Source organism: Phacochoerus africanus, chromosome 4 (genome assembly GCF_016906955.1).
Source record: "Phacochoerus africanus isolate WHEZ1 chromosome 4, ROS_Pafr_v1, whole genome shotgun sequence".
In the NCBI taxonomy this organism is placed as follows: domain Eukaryota; kingdom Metazoa; phylum Chordata; class Mammalia; order Artiodactyla; family Suidae; genus Phacochoerus; species Phacochoerus africanus.
The window spans coordinates 60,907,160-60,921,570 of record NC_062547.1 but is presented as its reverse complement, the minus strand read 5'-3'; the positions used below and the strand labels follow the sequence as shown (position 1 = coordinate 60,921,570).

At 56.2% G+C, this 14,411-nt stretch overlaps 1 protein-coding gene across 19 annotated transcripts in view; it reads left to right on the top strand.

Moving 5' to 3' along the window:
• MAST3 (microtubule associated serine/threonine kinase 3) overlaps positions 1–14,411 on the top strand; it is a 46,394-nt gene that overhangs the window by 9,164 nt on the left and 22,819 nt on the right. For 4 of the 19 annotated variants that reach the window (XM_047776488.1, XM_047776504.1, XM_047776486.1 and 1 more), the window contains 10 exons: positions 156–245; positions 8,402–8,490; positions 8,581–8,653; positions 8,836–8,856; positions 9,389–9,467; positions 10,505–10,665; positions 10,866–10,941; positions 11,236–11,445; positions 11,554–11,655; positions 11,920–12,052. In XM_047776488.1, coding sequence (XP_047632444.1) covers positions 156–245; positions 8,402–8,490; positions 8,581–8,653; positions 8,836–8,856; positions 9,389–9,467; positions 10,505–10,665; positions 10,866–10,941; positions 11,236–11,445; positions 11,554–11,655; positions 11,920–12,052 — 1,034 coding nt within the window. Of the gene's footprint in view, positions 1–155; positions 246–5,494; positions 5,890–8,401; positions 8,491–8,580; positions 8,654–8,835; positions 8,857–9,388; positions 9,468–10,504; positions 10,666–10,865; positions 10,942–11,235; positions 11,446–11,553; positions 11,656–11,919; positions 12,053–14,411 lie in introns of those variants that run through there. The other 15 variants (XM_047776487.1, XM_047776492.1, XM_047776500.1 and 12 more) reach the window with 11 other exon arrangements.

Sequence of the window (14,411 nt, the reverse complement as noted above, 5' to 3'; positions counted from 1 at the left end):
CAGTCTGGCCCCGCCCTCGCGGCCTGCCCGAGACCCAGTATCCCCAGACCCGGCCCCTTCTCCCAAAGGAAACTTCAGCCCTGGTTCCATCTCCGGATATGGCCACGCGTAGAGGCCACTGCCAGGTTCACCGTCCCCGGCCTCTTTCTTTGCAGTCTGTCTCCAAGCAGCCAGAGCCCGTCCTTGCTGAGCCCCAGCAGCCCCTGCAGCCCCTGCAGCCCCTCGCTGGGCCTGCACCCCTGGAGGTAAGTGACAGTGCGAGGGGGCGGGGCACGGACATCGCCCTGGCACCCCAGAGACTTGGAAGCTTCCCAGACTCAGCTCCCTCCCCAAGGTACTGCGGGCTGGTGAAATCGCCTTTCTGAGTCTCAGTCTCTCCATAAAATGTCACTGTGATCCACACTAGAGCCTTGATGGGAAAACTCCATATTCAGTCATAGGCTGTAGGTCCCCCTTCTGACAAATGGCTAGGGCGAGACCAGAACTTGAGCTGTTGCCCAAGGACTTCCTTGAGACAGGTGCTGGGTTCCCAACCTGCTCAGGGCCCTGCTGAATTGGCCTGGCCTCCTGGGCTGTGACCCAGCTCGGCTGGTGGGAAAGCTCCTCTCTCTGAATGTACACACACGAACACACAAACACAAGGCTGAGAGTCCACCATTAGGGCTCCATGTGCTGAGCTTGACCAGGCAAAGTGGTATATAGAGAAAAGAACCAGCTTGACAGAGTATCAGCTCTCTATGAAGTGCCTTCTATTCCCCCCCCCCCCGACAATCCTGGAGGAGGAACACCCTTCCTGACCCCATTTCCCAGTGGAGGAAACTGAGGCTCAGAGAGGAGATACCAGTTCTCCTGGATTAGTACATCTGGGACCCAAGTGTCAGAGCCAGCTTTACTGTCAGAGTCTATTGAGCGTTTAAGCCACCCTTGGTGACTGGGGAGTCTCAGGGTCTTGTCCCTTTATGGGAACATCAGAGTTTTAGTAGGGTCTTCATATAACTTGGGCAAAAGTTCAGGGAAGACAGATGTACAGGTCAGTGATGTTGAGAATTTGATGGCCCATCAACCATTTACACCTTAGTATGAATGAGCTGCTCAGACTTCCCACTGGCCTTTAATGGGAAGAAGAAAGAACAACTTGGAGCCCACGCCAGGTGCTGGGCAGCAGGCAATACTTTCATTAAGTAGGCATCTACTGGGTCCTAGGTGCTAAGGGCATAGATGTGAACAAAATGAACATCGTTTCTCTCTCAGGCAGTTCTCAGAAAGTAAGCAATGAACAAGCGAATAGACAAACTAGATACATTCAGACAGGGACCTGTGGTGTTTGATCCAAGGCCTGGGCAGAGCAAGGAGAAAGGAGGTACCAAGCAGAGGGAACTGTATGTGGAAAGGTCCTGAGGCAGGACCAAGATTTTTAAAGCCTCTGTGGCTCCTGTTGGGGAAGAAAGGGCTGCTGGGGACAGGGGACAGGAATGGAAGTGGCAATGGCAGGGAGGTGGCTAGGGCAACATCCAGGGAGGAGATGGTGAGGACTGGACCAGGCTAGAGTGTCCAATGGGAGTCAGAGACTGCTGTCACCCCCCACTTTGAGTAGAGGAGGAAACTAGGTCATAGGACCTCAGAGTGTATTGTCCAGGGGCACTGTGGGAGGGAGTGTCAGGCCAGATCTGACTCTGAGACCTTGGCCTCAACCCCAAATGAGGACAGGATGAGGGGAGGGACCTGTTGAGAGCAAATAAGTGGTTTTACTGGGAGGAAATGGAGGCAGAGTTTAGGGCTTTTGAGTCCTCTGACCCCCTTACATGCCACCAGGGGGCAGCAGAGCCACATTGCCTTGGGCCAGGTGAGGAAATGGGTCCCTGCCTCCCCTGCTCCAAGCACCTTAGGAATTAGTCCACATTTGTCCCCTCAGCTTCCAAGGCCCTGTGGGTCTAGCCTCTGGAACACCAGTCCCCCCACACCTCCTCCCATCCAGCTCTCCAGTGTTCACCCTACTCTAGCCATGCACCTTCCTAGACTGCCAGAATACAAACTGGTCCCACCTGAGGCATTTGCACTTGCTGTCCCCTCTGCCCAGAGCTCTATTTTCCCCATTTGCTCCTTTATTTATTTTGTTATTTTTATTTTTGGCCACCTGTGGCATATAAAGTTCCCAGGCTAGGAATCGAATCCGAGCAGAGCTGCAACCTAGGCCACAGGTGTGGCAACACTGGATCCTTAACCCATTGCACCATTGATCCCGTTGCCCCACAGCAGGAACCCCTGCTCCTTTATTCATTTGTCAAGGCTCCATCAAGCCCTCAAATAGGAAGCCTTTCCTGACCAACGCACCCGCCCCTACCCACCTCCGGGCTCCCAAGCCCCAGTATATCCACTATGTTCATCCGTTTCCCTTATTGTGACCCATCATGGGTGTGACTTCCATATTTTCTTGTGTGATTTTTGGGCTGTTTTTCTTACCAGAGGTTTGGGAGCCCCTTGAGGGCCTGACTCGGATCTGTCCTGGTCATCTTATATCTTCAGGCAGGGCCTGGTATACAGCAGGTGCTCAGTTAATGCTTGTGGCACAGACAAATGGGAAACAGCTGGGAGGGCTCTACCGGTGGTGATGATGGGGAAGGGCTTGAAGAGAAGGGCATGAGTTGGGTCCATATGGAAAGGGGACAACAAAGAGGCTGTTCTAAGTGGGAACAGCATTGTCAGCGTGTTCCCTCTGGGGCTTTGGACAGAGAAGGGTAGAAAGAATTTCAATTTTCTGCTGAGGACACTGGGAGCCACACCAGTATGGGCCTTGGAGGGGCGTGGACAGCTGATGGGCGGATAGAAAGGGCTGGGGTGGTCAGGCCAGTGCAGGGTCAGCAGTGGGAGTGTGTATGTCCACGTGGGGCTTTGCTTTTCACACAGACTCTGGTATGGGCAGAGCGAGGCAAAGTCCGAGGCCCTGACAGAGTTAGCATCTGAGCTCCAGGAAAGGGATTCACACAGGAATGTGCTTTTGCTGTAAAACCAGGAGCAGTGGAGAGTGTGTGAGCGGGGGAGGGGTGTGACCTGGTGGGCAGTGGGCTGGCGCCAGAGGTTAGTAGCTCAGCCAGACTTTCACAAGACGTCTTTGCTATGGCCACAGGCCCTCTGGATTGTCAGCTGTAGCCCTGTTCTGCAGAGGAGAAAACTGAGGCCAGATGGGCGTAGGAGCAGCAGCTGCTGGGGATGCCAGCACACAGTGGGCGTGATGGGAGGCATGTAGGCAGTGCAGGCTGGGAATGAGGGGCAGCTCCTTTACTGGGTGCTGAAGTGTCCCTGGCACACATGGTGGGAGGAGCCCATGGGCACAGCATGTCAGCATATGGTGACATGAGACCATGGCTTCATCCCTACTTGGGTCCCCAGACCTGCGGGACTTCAAATTCCTCCCAGGCAGGAGGCTCTGTTCCCTGAATATGGTTTATAGGTGATTCTCAGGACCTGATGATCACAAGGACCACTATCTCTCTCTTTCTCTCTCTTTCTTTTTAACTCTTTTTTTTTTTTTTCTTGGCTGCCCCACAGTGTATGGAAGTTCCTGGACCAGGGATCAGACCTGAACCACAGTTGTGACCTATGCCGCAGCTGTGGTAACGTCAGATTCTTAACCCACTCTGCCAGGCTGGGGATCGAACCTGTGTCCCAGCCCTCCAGAGACGCTGCTAATCCCATTGTGCCACAGCAGGAACTCCTCGTGAGGACCACTCTTATCCTCATCTCCACATCTGCCCCTGCAGCCAGACCTCAGAATAACTCTGGCCCCACTCTGGTCCAGGCCCCAGTGTTCCCCTCCCAGACCTAGTTATAACCCCTCACTAGCCTCCTGCCACCTCTACTCCTGCCCCCAACAGCTGCTGTTCCTCATGGCAGACCTGGGGAAGTGTTTTACAAGCATCGGCCAGATCACACCCTTCCCCTGCTCACACATCCTCCATGGCACTCTATTGCTCCTACAGTAAAACTGCTGTTATCCCTGCAGCCCACAAGGCCCGCGTGGTGAGTCTTGCCAGCATCTTCCCCTCAGTCATACCTCAGGGCCTTTGCATGAGCTGTACTTTCTGCCTGGGATGCTCTTTCTCCATGGCTGGCTTCTCTTCCTTCTCACTATCTGGCTGAAATGTCACCTGCTAGAGGCCTCCTGGCTAAAGTTGTCCTTTGCCAGTATTACTCCTGTTCTTTTCCTTCCCCGACTTCAGTGTTTGAAGTTAACTTGTTTATTTGGTTGTTTCTTGTTGACTTTCTGCCTCCCCCACCGGACTGGGGACCCCTGAGGGTAGGGATTATTTGTAGCTCATGTTCCTGGAGTTCAGTACAAGGGCAGGCACACAGTAGATGCTTAGTTTGTGGAGTGAATGAATAGCCAGATATGGGTGTTTGAGCCCCATTCTGGGGGACCTGGAGAGCAGACCTGGGGAGACACTCAGTAGATAAATGGGCTGCAGGGTGTAGGCCACCTGAAGGTGATACTGGGCTTGGAGAGGTCAAGGTGGGGAGTCTGAGAGAGACTTGAGAAGCAGAATCAGTGGCAAGGTAGATGGGCAGGGTTAGGGCCTACACATCCAGCAACAGCACCCCCTACATTTCCCAGTTTTCTCTTAGATGTGAGGGCTGGGCTCCAGGTCAGGCCTGGGCAAGTTCCCATAGTGTCATGTGGCCTATGAAGGGTCTATCCTCAGGGTGACAGTGTCCCCAACTTCCTAGGGCTGTCATGAGAGGAGGAAGCATTAATTCACAGTCTACTGTGTGAGGCATTCCTCCTTCCACAGTGGAGATGAACTGTGCCCTCTGCCCTGACCAGGCACTTTCTGTTCCTCCAATTTTATTCCACTTTCACAAGGGGACATGTATAGGTGGGCAAACAGAGGCTGGGAAGTTATTAAGACTAACATTTATCAAACATTTACCAGGCACTGTTGGAGGCACAGTGTAATTTTCACGTTGGCCCCATTTGTCCTTCCATTCTACAGTTGAGAATTATGAGGCTTGAGAAGTTAAAGCAGGCATTTGATTCCTGATAGTAGACAGGCTGATGGCCTTTCCCATCACACAAACAGGAAGAGCATATCTGATGCCCTGACTCAGTTTGCTAAACACTCTGTGCCGGTCCAGTGCTGGAAGATGCTAGGAAGATGCCAAGTCTGGGGAAAGTAGAGCTGGACAGACATAAGAGAAGGCTTCCTGGAGGAGGGAATGGTGGATTTTGCCAGGCAGGAAAGGCATTCCTAGGAGTGGACCCAGCGTAGGCGCGATAGCTTGAGCCGGGCCAGGCCGCTGGATGGGACTTGAGTGCCGCTCTCAAAAGAGGTTACCGCCGAGTGAGGGGGGCAAAGGGGGCGTGATCTGATTTACATTTTGAGGGATGTGAGTCTAGTTCCCTTCCAGGTGCCGCCAACGCCCCGCCCCCGCCGCCCGCAACCCTGGCAACGCCCCGCCCCTCCGCCCGCGGCCCTGGAAACGTCCCGCCCTCCGCCCGCGGCCCTGGAAACGCCCCGCCCACTCGCCCGCACGCGGGTCCACCAGCCTCGCTTCCGCGTCGCTCGCCCCACCCCTCCAGGCCAGGCCCCGCCCCCGCTCTGGCCTGGGCGGGGTTCCCGGCCTCGCTCCCTTGCGCGCGCTTCCTCCTCGCCCCCTACCCCTAGCCCCGCGAGGCTCCCACCTGCCCCTAGCTGCAGGGCTGCAGGGGCCGATCCCGCCGAGAAGGTTCGCGCCCCGCCGCCGCTGGTTGCCCCCCCGCGCCTCTCGGGCCTCTGGCGGCGGCGGCGGCACAAAGGGAAGCAGCATGTCCGACCCCAGCTACTGGACGGCGGTGGCGGCGCCCGGCCACCGGAGCCGCCTGGCCAAGGGCGCACTACTGCAGCGCTCCAAGAGGTAGGGGGCTCCGCGTGGGCAAAGGTGCAGTGGCCGACCTGAGCAGACACGACTTAACAGAAGTGTGTCTCGGCAGCGTGGCAAGGGCCACTGCGTGTGGCTGTAGGGGGAAGTGGGAGGATGCTTTGGCATCCAGGTATCCCCAGGGGTCCCAGGAACCCTCCTTTCACCGCTTCTCACCTGGACTTGGGGTCTGTCCGCCGGTGTTGCAGCTCCAGTGATGACAGGCAGCAGGGAGTTGGGACTGAAATCAGGATGCGAACCTGGGCCTGTCCATAGGACCTTCTTGGAAAAACTGAAGCTGTTCAGTCCCTGGGGCCCAGTCAGTGGAAATGTTGGTTCAGAAGCAAATATTTGCTGCTGGGGGCTGGTGTGCCTGTCGGGTATCAGAGGGGGAAATCACAGTGTTCCATCCAGAGTAAAGTAGAGTTTCATTTTACCTTTCTGAAAGACAGAGAAGCTTAGGGCTGTGGGCTCCACTGGACCTGTGTACAAATTCCATCTCAGCCATTTCCAGGCTGTGTGATCTCAGGCAGTTCCTTAACCTCTCTGAGCCTGGGTATCTCGTTAGTGCTTGGTTGAAGCATGCCCAGAGGGGAGCACAGGCAAACACTGGGCAGTGGGCAAAGACTGCTGGAGGACCTGGAATGCCTCATCCAAGGTTTCGGCTCTTCTGACAGAACCAGGGGAGCCCCAGAAGGCTTATGGGCACCTCAGGGATCAGCTGCAGTAAAGTGGGCTCAGGCCCCCCTTTTTTGACATAATTCTCACTCTCTGTTGTACCACAGGGGTGGTTATTGAAACACTAGGCGGCTTCTCACTGTCTTGGGCCTTCTCCAGGAAGGGCTGAGCAAATAGTTGGTGCTTAGTAAAGGCTCTGGAAGTGAGCAGATAATGCCCTGTTGTTCCTCTTTGAGATCTCAGATGTGGAAATCAGGCAGGACCTGAGAGCAGGGGTGGGGGGGGAAGGGATGGGGGGAGGGAGTACTTTTCCCAAATGCTGTTAGAAGTGAAAAATGATGTGTATGCAGGCTCAGCTGGGGAGTGAGGAGCCAGGTGAGGGGCTAGAAGAGGATGTGGGCTCTCAAATGTGTGTGTATGTTGGGGGGGAGGACAGGAAGTTTTGCAGGAACCTGTGGGTTTCACTTTTGCTTTTGCACCTCAGGCTGGAGGACAGTCTTTGTGGCTGTTGACATCTGTGGCCTCAGTTTCCCTGGCTGGGAAATGGGTACAGCTGGTCTCTCCCTCCTCCAGGCTCGTTGGTATTGGCAAATGTTGGTGATTTAACTCACTGGAGAGGTGTTGCCTGCTCTCCCACCAGGCACCAAGCCCTGTCAACAATGGTGGGAGAAAGATGACAATATCCAAAGCCACCACCGTTTACTTGGTGCCAGGCCTGAAGCACTGTGTATGCACTTGCAAGGTCTACAGATGGGGAAACTGAGGCTCAGAGGAGCAGCTGTACATAGAACCATGGATAGGCTGAACCCCTCCTCCCTGCACACCTTGTCTCCTGCTGCTGACCATGCCCTCCTTGGCCTGCACTGTGCCATCTGCCTAGGACACCATTCCTGGTCTTGTGAGGCCCCGAAGTTTCATCTCTCCCTCCCTGTGCAGTGCTCCCCGCCGAGGCTGGGCTGCGTCGGCGGCGGGCGGCTCGGGCTGTGTGGGCTGATGCTCTTGTCGAGCAAGCAGAGCCGTTGCCGGGCGACTGCTCTAGGGTTGGGGGGGGGGGTGTTGTTGCTCCCAACTTCCCTCTGCCAGGGCGGGGGCTGGGGCCAGGGCACAGATGGGAGAGACTGGGCAAGGGCGGCGAGCCTGGGCCAGGAGTCTGGCAGCCTGCAGGGAGCTGAGTTGGAGGGAGGGAAACATGTGGGAAAAAGTTCAGCAGAATGACAGGACCCAACTGTGCAAGATGCTGGCTTTAGGGTTTCTAAGGGTTAGATTGGTGTTCTGGGGGGATCCTGGGGTGGGGGCTTGCTAAGAGATTGGAGCAGTGACCCTGGGCAAAGGTACAACCCACCTGTGGACTCACAGGGGCCTCTCCACCCTCTGCCCTATTTGCCAGTGTGGTGACCACAACATGGGCAGCATTTGGGGGTGGGGGGAGTTCCCACTGTGGCACAACGGGATCAGCAGCATCTTGGGAGTGCTAGGATGCAGAATTGATCCCCAGCTCATCACAGTGGGTTAAGGATCTGGCCGTTGCTACAGCTATGGCTTAGGTTGCGAATGGGGTTCGGATCTGATCCCTGGCCTGGGAACTCCATATGCTGCAGGGTGACGAAAAAAGAACAAAAAAAAAGATTGTGGGGTGGGGTTATGAACGCAGAAGCCAACAAAACTGGGCCAGGGGCTCCTGGGCCGAGCTAAGGGCCGTGGGGGAGTCTGCCTGGGGAGCAGAGAGGGAGAAGGCATGCCCCCAGGCTGACACCCATTTGTCCCCAGATGGTTACATGGTCCTCTGCGCCAGGAAACCTGGACTTGACCTTGTCCCCACCTTCCTCTACAGTTGCCGCAGTGGGAACCGCAAGAGCCTAGTGGTAGGAACACCTTCACCGACCCTTTCCAGGCCCCTCTCACCACTGTCGGTCCCAACAGGTGAGTGGGGGGGCAGTCCGGTGGGGTTGAGGCATCCTTGTGTCACCCCCGCCACCCCCGCCGACTCCGTTTCTCCCACCTCCTCCCCAGCAGGCAGCAGCCCTCTAGACAGTCCTCGGAACTTCTCAGCTGCATCCGCTGTCAACTTCCCTTTTGCCAGGAGGTGAGCGGTCCCCGGCTTTGGGGGATGATGTTGGCATGATGGGCAAGGGGACAGGCAGGGGCATGCGCTTGGTGGCTGGACCTGCCTCCTCATTGGCCTTTTCCCCTCCCCGCCGGCCTCTGCCCTGTGGCCCTGTCTCTCCCTCTGGCTCCCACCCCTGGCAAATGCATGGCCTCCTGCAGTCACATCCCACGCACAGACAGGTAATTTCTCTGAGCCCTGAGGGAGGGGGAGGAGGCGGGGGTGGCATGGCCCTGTCCAAGAATGGTTCATTCGCTAAAAGTTATTAATTCACTTAACAAGAGCTGATGGAGGATCTGTTGTGTGCCAAGCACGTAAATATGGCTTTTTCATTCAACGTTGTTTATTGAGTGCCTGCTGGGTGCTGTGCCCTATGCTGGAGGCTAAGGAAAGGGAGGCTGGACTTTGGCCCTCAAGGGGATCTTCATTCTCGTGGGAGTGGCCAGCGTGTACCCCAGCAGCTGCAACTCCAAGAGTGGCTTTGACGGGGGACCAAACTGGCAGCTGGCATCAGGGAGGACATCCCGGAGGAGGCATCTGAAGAACAAGGAGAAAATACGCAGTGGACTTACTCAAACTGTATCCCCATTCTCGGCCTTTTCAGAAGGCCCTTCCTCCCATGGGGCCAGAATCTGCCAGCCACAGTGCCTGCCCTTGGTCCCCACAAACCGCAGGGGCCGTGCCTTCCTTCCAACTTGTCATTCTCCTCTCCAGGGCTGACGGCAGAAGATGGTCCCTTGCATCCCTCCCGTCTTCTGGCTATGGAACCAACACGCCCAGCTCCACTGTCTCGGTATCCACAGTCCCACCTTGGCAGGCAGGCAGGGGAGTGCCGGGTTGGGGTGGGAGAGACCTGTCTTTGGATTTTTTTTTTTTTTTGTCCTTTTGCCATTTCTTGGGCCGCTCCTGTGGCACATGGAGGTACCCAGCCTAGGGGTCTAATCCTAGCTGTAGCCGCCAGCCTACACCACAGCCACAGCAATGCGGGATCCAAGCTGCGTCTACAACCTATACCACAGCTCACGGCAACGCCGGATCCTTAACCCACTGAGCAAGGCCAGGGATCGAACTTGCAACCTAATAGTTCCTAGTTGGATTCGTTAACCACAGCCACAATGGGAACTCCTGGATTTTTTTTTTAAGGTGTTAGATAATTGTCTAGTCAGCAAACATTCTGGCTGCCCCCTCTGTGCCCATTTTGGGCAATGAAGGCATCCCTGAGGACCCAGCCTTGGCCCCAAGGAGCTCCCTGTCTGGGGTACACAGACCCTCATCTTTGTGTGGTTGAAGAGGGCCTAGCCAAAGAGAGTCTTGAGGCTACCAAGGGAGCAGGTAGGGAGGGCTTCCTGGAGGAGGGGGCATCAAAGCTAGAGTTTTATTTTTATTTATTTATTTATTTATTTATTTATTTATTTATTTATTTATTTATTTTTGTCTTTTTGCCATTTCTTGGGCTGCTCCCACGGCATATGGAGGTTCCCAGGCTAGGGGTCGAATCAGAGCTGTAGCCGCTGGCCTACACCAGAGCCATAGCAACACAGAATCCAAACCGCGTCTGCAACCTACACCACAGCTCACAGCGACTCCAGATCCTTAACCCACTGAGCAAGGCTAGGGATCGAACCCCCAACTTCATGGTTCCTAGTCAGATTCATTAACCACTGAATCACGTCGGGAACTCCAAAGCTGGAGTTTTAAATGATGTATAGGAGTCAGATAGGAGAGCTACCATCCAATGACCAGCAGACAGCCTGGGCCTTAAGGGTAATGCTAGGGTCCTGGCTGTAGCACTGACCGTGAACCCATGGCCCTAATACCCTTTCCTGCCAGTCGAGCTCATCCTCCCGGGAGCGGCTCCACCAGCTTCCTTTCCAACCGACGCCAGACGAACTGTGCTTCCTGTCCAAGCATTTCCGCAGCTCAGAGAGTGTGGCTGATGAGGAGGGCGGCCACCGCTCACCTCGCCTTCGCCCCCGCTCCCGCAGCCTCAGGTGGGCCTCGACCTCTAACCCCAGCCGCAGCCCCTCCCTGGGCTGCCACTGGGAACCACATCACAGCTCCCCCTCCCACCTTGGGTCCTGACCCTGCCCAAGCCCGGCCTCTGGCCCTGGGCCCTCAGTCCTGGCTCAGCCACCCTTCCCTGGGCTGTGTTTTGGGTCCCATGTCACAAGCCAGTTGTCCCCTCCTTCAGCCCTGGACGCACAACAGGGACCTTCGACAATGAGATCGTCATGATGAATCATGTGTACCGGGAAAGATTCCCCAAGGTGGGCAGCGCCTGGTGGCCGGACCAGCCCCAGCTCCCCTCCGTGTTGCCATCCCTCCATGGTCCTCTCTGTCTTCCTGGATGTGTCCTCTTATCTGTCCATTTCTGTTTTTCCCTCTCTATCTCTGTCTTGATGCCCTCCGCCACCCACCTCTATACTCATTGCTTCTTCCCCTTCAGTCCTTGGACCCCCTCTGTCTGCAAGACAGTCTCACCCTCCCCCATCTGTGCATGTTGCTCCCGAGCCGCATCCAGTGACCAGGTCACCCTGTCTCCCCCATCTCCCCCTGCCCAGGCCACGGCACAGATGGAGGGCCGTCTGCAGGAGTTCCTGGCCACCTTCTCGCCTGGCGCCCGGCTGGCACTGGCTGATGGCGTGCTGGGTTTCATCCACCACCAAATCATTGAGCTGGCCCGCGACTGCCTAGCCAAGTCTGGAGAGGCGCTTGTCACCTCCCGCTACTTCCTGGAGATGCAGGAGAAGCTGGAGAGGCTGCTGCAGGATGTGCGTGGTTGGCTGGGGAGCGGGGTAGACTTGGGGTTTGGGGGGCCCCAGGCAGGGCAAGGTGGGACCAAGGGCCTGTGTGTGATGCTACCACCCATCTGCCCCCAGGCCCACGAGCGCTCAGACAGTGAGGAAGTTGGCTTCATTGTCCAGCTTGTCCGAAAGCTGTTGATCATCATCTCAAGGCCAGCGAGGCTCCTTGAATGCCTGGTGAGTGTCTTGGCACACGGCGGGGTGCACAGTCCTTGGCAGGGCTGAGACCAGGCCTCCAAAAATCCTGCCGAGATACAAGAGACAGTCCCCATGGCATAGGACTTTGAGAGGGACACGGGGCTGCCAGGCTGGGATGGGCTTCCCAGAGAGGGAGCCAGGAGCTGAGATCGGGGGGACAAGTTGGAGCCACTGGTGAGGATGCTCCAGACGGGGAGCGGCAGGAGCAAAGGCCTCGGCTAACCAACCCCTCTATACCCCCAGGAGTTTGACCCTGAGGAGTTTTACCACCTGCTGGAGGCTGCCGAGGGCCAGGCCCGCGAGGGCCAGGGCATCAAGACGGACCTGCCGCAGTACATCATTGGGCAGCTGGGCCTAGCTAAGGACCCCCTCCAGGGTGAGCTGGGGTGGGGGTGGGGCAGAAAGAGGAAACTGGGGTGAGACTAGGGTGGGGCGGAGATTCCAACCCACGCTCATCTGACTGTGGGGCCGCCACACAGTCCTTCCTCTCTCTTTGGCGGCCCTGTTCTCTGCCACCTGCAGGGTACATTATGGGGAAAGTGCCTGGGATTCTGGGGGAAAGTGGCCACAGACAGGTTGGACCCCCTGACCTCCCAGCTGCCTTGGAGCCTCAGTGTCCTCAAAGGCTAAATTGAGGGGTTCCCGCTGTGGCGTAGCAAAATCAAATCCCACTAGGAACCATGAGGTTGCGGGTTCGATCCCTGGCCTCACTCAGTGGGTTAAGAATCCAGCATTGGAGTTCCCTTTGTGGCGCAGCGGAAATGAATCCGACTAGGAACCATGAGGTTGTGGGTTCGATCCCTGGCCTCGCTCAGTGGGTTAAGGATCTGGCGTTGCCTTGAGCTATGGTGTAGGTCACAGATGTGGCTCAAATCTGACGTTGCGGCTGTGACATAGGCCAGTGACTACAACTCTGATTTGACCCCTCGCCTGGGACCCTCCATGTGCTGCAGTTATGGCCCTGAAAAGGAAAAAAAAAAAAAAAACTAAATTAAGTTGAGTTGAGCCAGGGGACTAGGGGACCACGAGCACTTAACCAGTTTCATCTGACTGGGACCCAGAGTTAGACAAGGCAAGCCATGGGCACTACCTAGGTGGTCAAGACAGCTGGGACATGGTGCTAGGGAGAGCATTGAACTTGAAGCTGGCCTGGTTCAGGGCTGGTCAAGGAAGCTCTGGGAAGAGAAGATGTTCAGGCTGTGGCCAGAAAGTGGAGAGGTGACCAGGTGCAGATCTGGGGGAGAGAGAAGGTGAGCCAGGCAGGGATAATGGCAAAGGCAGAGGTCCTGAGGTGGTTCTGTGCCTGGTGTGTTGGAAGAGCAGCAAGGAAGGTGTGTGGCTGAGGAAGGAGGGCAGCCGGGGGAGGCAATGGGGTCAGTATCATAGGCTATGCTAACCCTGGGACTGGGCTGTCATTGTCCTCATTCAAAGCTGGAGAGGCTGGAGTTCCCAGTGTGGTTCAGTGGGTTAAGAACCCAACTAGTATCCATGAGGATGTGGGTTTGAATGCTAGCCTCTTGATCAGTGGGTTAAGGATCCAGCATTGCAAGGATCCTACCAAGCTTCCGCATAGGTCACAGATGCAGCTCAGATCTGGCATTGCCATGACTGTGGCATAGGCTGGCATTTGCAGCTCCGATTCGACCCCTACCCTGGGAACTTCCATATGCTGCAGGTGCAGCCATTAAAATAAAAAGTCTGGAGGAGTTCCCATCGTGGCGCAGCAGAAACAAGTCAGACTAAGAACCATGAGGTTGCGAGTTTGATCCTGGCCTCGCTCAGTGGGTTAAGGATCCGGCATTGCCATGAGCTGTGGTGTAGGTCACAGACGCGGCTGGGATCTGATGTGGCTGTGGCATAGGCCAGCAGCTGTAGCTCCAGTTTTACCCCTAGCCTGGGAATGTTCATATGCCGTGGGTGTGGCCCTAAAAAGCCAAAAAAAAAAAAAAGAAAAGAAAAAAAAACCAACCTGGAGAGACTGAGGCTCCAGGTAGATGAGGTTGAGCTGAGGTTCAAGCCCAGATGTGCCTGAGACCACATTGCCCATGGACTGGCTGTGTGGCCACAGCCATCCTCCTGCCTGTCTGACGAAGATGGCGCAATTGGTACTGTGGGTGGGCCCGGGTGTCAGCGGAAGCAGGAAGTGGCCAGGCAGGCAGGTGGCAGCAGATCATCTCCCCAGCACTGTGTGGGGGTGGGGGCCACCAAGAACAGGGGCTGCATCTGAACCTGGCCCTCCCTCACCCTGAGGCTCACTGCCCCATCCCAGCCTCACTCTGTCACCACAGGACACTGTCTTCATTGCCACCGTCACTGCTGACATTCGCCAACTGCTCACTCTCACTCTTAGCCACCCCCTCTGCCAAGCCCTGGGGCTGGAAACCAAAGGGGCTGCCCCTGGCCGTGCCCTGAACTGAGGAGGATGTTAGGAGCTGTCACCCTTAGGGCCCATGTCACAGCTGGTGTTCATGGGCCCAAGGCTTGTAGCCAGGGTTGGATGAAGACTGAGCAGTCCTATCCTAGGCTTCCCACTGGCCCTTCTAGAAGATTCCTCAGTCGTTACTCAGTCCAGCCTCCTGGTTTAGACCAAGACCTGGACACAGGAGGGGCTCAGGGACAGTATCATGGGAGCTGATCAAGCCCCAGCCCAGGATGAGTCTTGAAGGCCTCAGGAAGTCTCTGGGTGATGGTGAGGCAGGGCTCATAAACCCCATTTGAGGCTCCTCCCTCATCTT